Source organism: Bos javanicus, chromosome 3 (assembly GCF_032452875.1).
Source record: "Bos javanicus breed banteng chromosome 3, ARS-OSU_banteng_1.0, whole genome shotgun sequence".
Lineage (NCBI taxonomy): Eukaryota > Metazoa > Chordata > Mammalia > Artiodactyla > Bovidae > Bos > Bos javanicus.
This window is the reverse complement of record NC_083870.1, coordinates 15,539,215-15,547,305: the sequence shown is the minus strand read 5'-3', so window position 1 is coordinate 15,547,305 and position 8,091 is coordinate 15,539,215. Positions and strand designations below refer to the sequence as shown.

Below are 8,091 nucleotides of genomic sequence, written 5' to 3'. Positions count from 1 at the left end.
GTTGAGGACCTAGTAAGTGTTAGACCAAGTGCAGTGAGCAACCCCCTGCTCATAGGAGTTTGCATTCTATGGGACGACACAAACAAGATAATTTGAGATAGCAATTAAGTATTCAAAACAACAGGGCAGTATGATAGAATGCGAAGTGCTCAACGAGAAGATGAATATTGAACTAAGACTCTCGAATTAGGTGAAAGCAACAGCTATAGGGCAGAGTTTCGTGTTGGTGAAGAGCTGGCTGGTGGTCTCTTGCACAATGGCAGTTTGAGTGGACCAGGTTGTACCTGACCATAGTTTCATAAGGAGTTTGGAGATCATCCTAAATACAATGGGAAGCCATTACATTTAGGCAGAACTTTAATATGACATGATTCCTTACCACTTTGCTGACTGGAGAGTGGATTGTGGGAAGAATGGAAATAGATCAATTAAGAGGCAAGGAGAGAGGGTGGTGACTAGGGCTAGGTAGCTGGTGAGACATGGAAGAGTTTAGGGTAAGACTGGACATGCCAGATGAGAAATAAGAAATGAGGGTAATTCCTATGCTTATGGAAAGTGCAGGGGGTGAGTGGTGGTGCCACGTATTAAGAGAAGAATGTTTGGAGAGGAACAGGCACAAGGGTTGGGAATCAAGAGTTCCATTGTGGCCATGTTGAGTCTGAGACACCCATGAAATATCCAAGGAGAGATGTCACATTGGAGGTTGGAGCTCATGGAGAGGTAAAGGAGAGAATTATCCATGAACACATAGATGGCAGTGAAAGCCATGGATCTTGTAGGGCTACCTACAGACAAAGTGGAGGTAGAGAAAAGAAGAGGGCCAAGGGGAGAGCCCTAGGGCTCTCCAGTGTTAATCAGCTAGGCAGAGGTGTGAATGCTGACAAATGATACCATGACAGCAAAGGAGGAGGAAATATAGAAGAGTATGATGTCTCTGGGCTTCCCTGGTGGCTCAGTGGTAAAGAATCTGCCTGTCAATGCAGGAGACTCAGGTTCCATCCCGGGTTTGGGAAGATCCCCTGGAGAAGCAAATGGCAACCCACTCCAGTATTCTTGCCTGTGAAGTCCCATGGACAGAGGAGCCTGGTGGGCTACAGTCCATGGGGGTCTCAAAAGAGTCAAACACAGCTTAGCAACTAAACAACAACAATGTGATGTCTTTAAAGACAAGAAAGGGGAAAATTCAAGAGAAAAGATGCTGATTACGTGGGTTAAATGCTTCTTAGAGGTCAAGTGAAATGCATGCAAGCAGAGAAATGGCCACTGGGTCTGATACTTCTTTTGGTTACCGAAAAATCTGTTTCAAGAGCAGTGCCTAGGGAGAGGGAGGGGAAGGAGCCTGATGGGCGAGGAGAGAATGGATGTTTGAGTAGAAGGAAGGAAGAGAAAAAATGTTTGGCTATGAAAAGGGGAAGAGATACTGTGTGGTAGCTGGAAATAGATATTGGTATCTTGAGAGTTTTCATAACGAAGAGAGATGCTAGCACAAATCTCAATGGTGATAAAGAATGATCCAGAAGAGAAGGGAAAAACTGAAATTTATTGAAGGCTTAGTGTGTTAAGAGCTTTACAAAGTTTCGTCCTTACAATGTTCTATGGATCAGGCAGTTGAGGTTAAATAACTTGCCCAAGGTCATGCAGTTAGAAGTGGTAGAGCTGAGAGGCCAGCCTGATTTTTCTGACCCTTCATGCCTCACCACCCCATTGCACAGGCATACAGCCCCCTATGCTTAAACAACCGGGACATGCCTGTGCCCTGGCCACAACCCCTGGTGAATCAGAGTTACTGTCACGCTGGAGGAACTGGACTTTATTTTCCTCCTCCAGCACCGGAAGCACAGGCATGCCCCCCAGAACCTGAACACCCATGCAGCACAGGACAGGAACTCTCCCAGGTCAGACGGCGGAGGCAAGCAGCAGGAGCCCCTAGAGGTAGGAGGGAAATGGATACTTCTGGGACTGTTCAGCAGGTTTCTCTGTGCGTCAGCCAGTGCAAGAGGTGCTGAGGGCTACTGTGGCCCCAGCATTCATCTGGATCTGTTCAGTGTTGGAGGACACCTGGGTCAGAGCCCAGTCTCCCGGCTGCCCCCATTGAGGCTGAGGCTGTGGGGACGGGTAGCACGCTCCAGCCTGCGGCCGGACAGGAGACGCCTCAGGGAGGAGCCGGAGCTCAGGTCGCCGCAGCTGCGAAGGTGGAGGCTCTCTTGGCCTGGCCGGCCGCAGGGGCTCCGGGGCACCTAGATGGGGCCACAGGAGAGAGCATCAGTGTGGCCCCTAACTCGAAGTTCCAGGCTTTCCTGGGTGTCTTCCTTGGCTCCCCTGACTCTACCTGTTTATGCCCATGGGCTCCATTCCCATTGGGATCTGGGGCCTTCCTGGACATCTGGAGGAAACGGGTGACCAGGCCCCGGCCTGGCCAGCTGCCCTTCAGGTCCCCCAGGGAGTGGGCTGGTGCAGGGCCCGAGGGCAGGGGGACCTTCTGGAAGGTGGGCACAGGGCGCCGCTTCTCTGCTGAGCGGGCACGGAGCAACTTGGGGGAAGGGCAATGGGCTAGACGGAAGAGGCAGGCTTCAGAGCAGAGCCCTGGAGAGAGAGAGAGGGAGAGTGGGTGGAATGGGAGGTGCAGAAAAGGCCAGGCAGCACTGCCCTATCCCCCACCCCTTGGGCACCAACAATGTGCCTAACCTGTATCTGCAGAGGAAACGGAAGCAGCTTCTTCCTCAAGCACTTTGGTATAAAGGTCCCTGAATTCAGCTGAAGAAGAGGGGAGAGAAACAAGGACGGAGTTGCGAGTGCGCTGTAGACACCCCCACCCATCTCACCGCCCTCCTGAGAACCCAAGCCCAGCTCCTACAGCCCACTCCCAACCAAGGGGGCATTGTCACTGCCCATGTCTGCCAGCAACTAGATGGAACAATCCACCAAATCAGGGACTAAGGTGCCATCACTCTCTGCTGCATCCTCCCCAGTCCCTGGCACATAATGGTAATGACAAGCATGTTCTGTGCCAGGGCGGAAGCATCTGACCTGCATCTCTCCTCAGTAACGCCACAGTATGTACAGTGAGGTGCTGTTATTATACCCATTTTACAGGTGAGAAACCGAGGCTGGAAGGAGTAGGTAACCCAAGCTGGGGCCTGTGAGACTGGGTTCGAACAACCAAATCCTCTTTTTTTAACCACTAAGCTACTGACTGGTGTGTTTTTCACAGGTGACATAAGTGTCTGATGCAGGTGTGAACCAGAATTTCTGCCTCCTCAGAAACCCCAGTAATGTCCCAAATCCTGGCGGGCATCATTGGCCCTCTCACTCCCAGTGCCTACCCTTTCCTGAACCTTGTGGGGGCTCACCAGTGTTGCTGGAGGTGGTGATGCCTGGGTCACTGTGGGACCGTGGCAGCAGCAGCGGTGGTGGGGGAGCCGGGTGAGGAGGCCGGTGCCCCGGTGGGGTGAGGGAACCTGAGCTATCGCTGAAGCGGCGGGCCGGGGCTCGGGGGGAAGGGGCCGCAGCTGGCCGGCTGCCTCCCCGGGGGACCCGCCGCCTCAGCTCGGGGAAGCAGGGTCCCACCCAAGGCGGCCAGCCCTCCAGCCGGTGGCAGCTGCGGGCCGCTGTGGGGGCACCCAGTGGGGGTGGGGCTTCGGGGGCAGAGCAGGAATAGGAGCGGGCTGCCCTTGGGGGCCGCCGGGGAAGGGGGCTGTCCTCGAAGGGGCCCCGAAGGCCGCAGTCCAGGCTGAGGCAGTAGCCAGCGCGGCTGCGCTGAATAGAGCGGAAGAGCACGTAGTCAACGGAGCGCACGGAGCCCTGCAACTCCAGCAGGCACGAGTCCTCCGATGGGCTGGAGCCCCCCGGGAGGTCGCCAATGGCAGACAGCACCAGAGACCCGCTGTCCATGGACACTGTGGGCAGTAGGGGCGGCTGGGTAGCATCAGCCTGGCCAGGCGAGGCAGCGCCTCTTTCCTCAGGGCAAGCCCTTTGGGGGCCAGCCTGCCTCCAGTGTTACCTCAGAGGAGACCACTAAGTCCAGGATTCCAGGAAAACCCAACCCTCGCTTGTCACTCAACCACCAACTCCGTCTAATTTCTGCCCTGCCCCCCACCAGCTCAGCTATCCCAGGCGTCGGTCTTGGTCCACCCTCCCCACTTTCTGCTCACCGTCTACAATGGAGGCCACTCGCTCGCAGATGCAGGAGCCATCATGCAGCTGAGGATCAAACAGAGTGGCCTGCAGAAGACACAAGGGTCAAGCATCCAGCCCTGCACACCGACATGGCCACCCCATAGGCTTGACAGAGCTCTGGAGACCTAGATTCCAGTCCAGCTTTGTCACTTGGTCCAAGTCACTTTATGTGGGCCTCAGTTTCCACGTCTGTAAAATGGAAATAATCGTTCTTACCCCACCCACCTCACTACCTTCTCAGGCAGATCAAAGAGACAGTGGATGTTCTAGTGCTTTAGATCACGAGAACTAGTATTATCTTTATCCAGTACCAGCAGCTCACTCAGATTTTCAGGCTCTATCTTGGACTCCCCAGCCTGCACCAAGCCCTGCTCTCACCTGACTGTCTCCTCGTAGCCCCATGACGGCCTCATAAGAAGGGGGGCAATCAGTAGGGTATAAGGGCACTGGGCTGTCCATGGAGCCATTGTAGGTGATGCTGGCAGAAGGAGGGAAAGGGTCAAAGCCTGGAAAAGAACTATTCTGAAAAGATCCCTCCCCACCAATCTGGCCCCAGCCCCAGTCTCCTTCCTTAGTTCCCCCAATAGGACTCTGCTTGGCCTCACCTCTGCGCATCTGTTTCTGAGCTGCAGGTATACTCGGGGGGGTAGTACGGTGGCGGGGGCACGGGTGGTACAAATTCCTCCAGGTCCAGCATGGTGTGCAGGAGAGGGTCTGGGGGCGAGGAGGTACAGCCCAGAGGCCCCAAAGGGCCTGAGACTGAGCGTTCAGGCGCCAACTGCTGGGGAGCAAGCAGGTCAGCAAGCTTGGATTCTGGGAACACAGCTCCTTGATTCCCACATTCCTCTCTCCTCTACATTTTCTGACCCTGCCCCCTCCAAGAAGCTCAGTTCTGGCCCCTTCCTTTGCCAGAACAGGTTCCTCTTCTAACTGCCCCAGCTGAGGACCTTCACCTCTTACCCTGCCTATCTAGAAACTCCTCCTCTTAATGGACTCTTCTGCACCCAGAATCACTCTCTGTTCTGTCCCCACCAGCCCATCAACCCGTTATCCCTGCCCCCATCTAAGACCTTCTGGACTCTGCCCAACTTTTAGTCCCATTCTCCAATGCCCTGGGGCTGACATCACACATTTCTGTTACTCCCAGTGATTCCCCTTCTCACCCTCCCTCTTAAATATTCCTACAGTCAACATGCCTATTAGGTGAGCCACAGCCCCTGGTGCTCAAAAGCCAGAGCTGCAGCCATTCCCTCCCCCCAAGACCAGTCCCAGCACACAAACACCCCTGCCCCCAGCCTACCTTCTTGGCCTTGACCCCAGCTTCCCACTCACCGTGTGCACAAGGTCCAGGGAGAAGATCTGGATGCAGCAGACAATGGCAGAGAGGGTACAGATTATGGCGGCACATATGGTGAGCCCACAGACGCTGAAGAGTAAGTTCTGGGGAAGGCGAGAGAGAGGAATGTGAGAGGAGCCTAGGGTGCAGTAAGTCCCACATATTCAGGGCCTGTGAGGACTCAGGAGGAGACACAAGAGTGCGAGCCAGAGCCAGGAAGATGGTGGGAGGGAAAGGAATGGTGGAGATGGGGTGCATGCTCACCTTGAGGGCCCCTCGGGCTTCATCACAGGTGGAGTTAAGAGCAATTTTCAGTTCCTGCCCCGACTCTGGACAGGGCCTAAGAAGACGAACAGAGGGGCAGCACACGCAGACCTTCCCATCCTGAGTGAGAGTGGAGAGAGTGAGGCAGGCTGAGCCCGGACAAGCCGAGCTGTTCCACACACCTCCCCCAACTAGCACACTCAGGCTTTCCCTCCTCAGATCTCACCAAGTTGCATTCTTGGAAGTCTCGGGCCAGCTGAGCGTTTTTACAGGAGAGAACAGAGCCGGCCATGCTGAGCATGACACAGAGCACCGAAAGCAAGGAGAAGAAGGAGATCTGGGGAAAAGAGGGCATAGACTCAGGGCTGAGACCCCCAAAATACCCTCTACCACAAAGGGAGCCACTCTCATGCACAGGCTTTTATGCCTGGTCAACATGAATGGAAGGGTCAGTTCCCTTCTTGGGGACATAAATGGGCATCCCCTCAGGTGCTAGGCACCTGCCTCCCAGTGGGCATCAGACCCTGGCACCTACCACTAGAGTGAACGGCCGCTTCCAAGACACGATGCCAACAACCCCGGAAAACGCCAGCTGGGGATAAAGCGGGCACAGGCTCAGCATGAAGGGGAGGCACCTGGGTGAGCCCCGCACCACAGGGTGTACCCAGCTCTGTAAGGAGTAAGAGGACCAGGAGAGGCCAGGATTTGGACTGGCAGCTGGTGTTGAGGGGTGGGGCCCAAGGAGCCTCCCCCACCCAACAACTGCACCCAACTCACCGAGAACCCAGCCCAAGACGGGCAGGATCTCTTGACGCTCTCAGTGGTGGTGATGGAGGAGGCCACCATGCTGAAGGTGACCACCAGGACGCCCAGGAGCACCTGAGCCAGCCCCAGCGTGAGCAGGGCCTGTAGCCAGGGTCGGTGGAGGCGGAGGTGTGTAAGGCCCCGAGTGCTGGGCCGGCTAGTTAGCGAGCGGCTGGAATCGCTAGGCGAGGGCATCATGCCTGCCGCCCGGTTGCCTGAGCCTTGCTCGGCACCCCCTGGCGCTTGGGAGCATCTCAGAGGTGCCCAAGGCCTCGTCCTTCCTCCTCTCCACCCCCCTCCCTCTAGAGCCCACCCCCTGGCTGGGTCCCCTGAGGCATGGCCCAGGGACTCCAGCTGGGGGGGAGTCCAAGGGGGAGGCCTCACGGAGGGGCCGCGGAGTGCTCCCTCCCCACCACGGGTACTGGACGGGCACCGTGCCCGTTACGGCGATGAGGACGCGGGGGCACCGGCTCATCGCATCTCCCTAGGGAAGAGGGGCGCCGAAAAGAGCCGGTCCGGGAGTGAAGAGAGGGAGACGTTCCAGAACCGGGAAGGGTGGGAGGGTAAAAGGCGAGAAGGATGGGAAAGAAGTCTAGAGAAGAGGGTCGGGTCGGCGTGGGGTGACTCTAGAGGCGCGGTCGGTGTGCCTTCAGAGTGTCCAGTTGGATCCGAGGCCGCCTGGTGGGGAGAGGCTGCGGCGCCACCGTCTCCAGGGTCGCCAGCCCCACTCCCCTTCCCACCATGCTCCTGCTCCCCTAGCTCAGGCTGCAGCAGGTCCAGGACTGGAGACGGGGGATGGGGGATGAGATGGTGCGGGAGGAGGGGCGTGGTACGAGGGCGAGCGCGGTGCACCCCGGGAGTTGTAGTCCCAGTCGGAGACCCTGGGGGGAGAGGGAGGGGGAGAGGAAGGGGGAGGGACGGAGAGGGATGGGGCGGACGGCCGGGCGAGCTGCCCGCCCCCGCTGGTCTGGCGCGGAGCTCCGGCCCCGCAGGGCCCGAGCTAAAGCTTTCGGCGCCTACTTGGGCCCCGCCCAGCCTCTCACGCCCCTCGGCCGCTGCGTTCCCAGCAGAGGTAGCGGCTCTTTCTTAAAGGAGAAAGTCATTAAAGGAGCGGGGTGGAGAGCGGAGTTCCCTGGCAGCTCCGCGATTCCACGCCCAACCGGGGACTTCCCTCCCACTTCCTGCGCCAGCCAGTGGGCTCTGCTGTCCCGCCGCCACAGCTCTCCATTTACACTAAGGCCAGGTCCGACCTTCCCTCCAGAGTCCACAATTCAGCTTCCACTCCAGTCGCCTCCACTTTATCTTCTGTAAGACCTGATACTGCTAAGTTGCTTCAGTCGTGTCCGACTCTGTGCGACCCCATAGACGGCAGCCCACCAGGCTCCCCCGTCACTGGGATTCTCTAGGCAAGAGTACTGGAGTGGGTTGCCATTTCCTTCTCCAGTGCATGAAAGTGAAAAGTGAAAGTGAAGTCGCTCAGTCGTGCCGGACTCTGTAAGCCCTAGTTCCCA

The 8,091-nt window shown here is 57.1% G+C and overlaps 1 protein-coding gene across 4 annotated transcripts; it reads right to left on the bottom strand.

Moving 5' to 3' along the window:
* Positions 1-1,521: 1,521 nt before the first annotated feature.
* On the bottom strand, positions 1,522-8,022 carry ENTREP3 (endosomal transmembrane epsin interactor 3). Of its 4 annotated transcripts, none has more exons than XM_061404012.1 (12): positions 6,554-8,022; positions 6,312-6,446; positions 6,003-6,113; positions 5,777-5,896; positions 5,509-5,616; positions 4,782-4,957; positions 4,555-4,654; positions 4,152-4,221; positions 3,351-3,896; positions 2,686-2,754; positions 2,330-2,583; positions 1,522-2,237 (listed from the first exon to the last, which is right to left on the bottom strand). In XM_061404012.1, the coding sequence occupies exons 1-12, from the start codon at positions 6,776-6,778 to the stop codon at positions 2,064-2,066; spliced, it is 2,088 nt and encodes a 695-aa protein (XP_061259996.1). In that variant the 5' UTR covers positions 6,779-8,022; the 3' UTR covers positions 1,522-2,063. The 4 variants fall into 4 exon arrangements, with proteins under 4 accessions (XP_061259996.1, XP_061259999.1, XP_061260000.1 ...); XM_061404015.1 differs by having other exon boundaries at positions 4,782-4,954; XM_061404016.1 differs by having other exon boundaries at positions 6,312-6,368; positions 6,554-8,021.
* Positions 8,023-8,091: the final 69 nt, after the last annotated feature.

Bases quoted from the DNA above. Each gene is read 5' to 3' on its own strand.
- ENTREP3 (XM_061404012.1), bottom strand. From the start codon at position 6,778: ATGATGCCCTCGCCTAGCGATTCCAGCCGCTCGCTAACTAGCCGGCCC. The intron at 6,447-6,553 runs GTGAGTTGGGTG...TACTCCTTACAG, and splicing joins CGTCTTGGGCTGGGTTCTCG to AGCTGGGTACACCCTGTGGT. The intron at 4,655-4,781 runs GTGAGGCCAAGC...TCCTTCTGCCAG, and splicing joins TCAGAAACAGATGCGCAGAG to CATCACCTACAATGGCTCCA.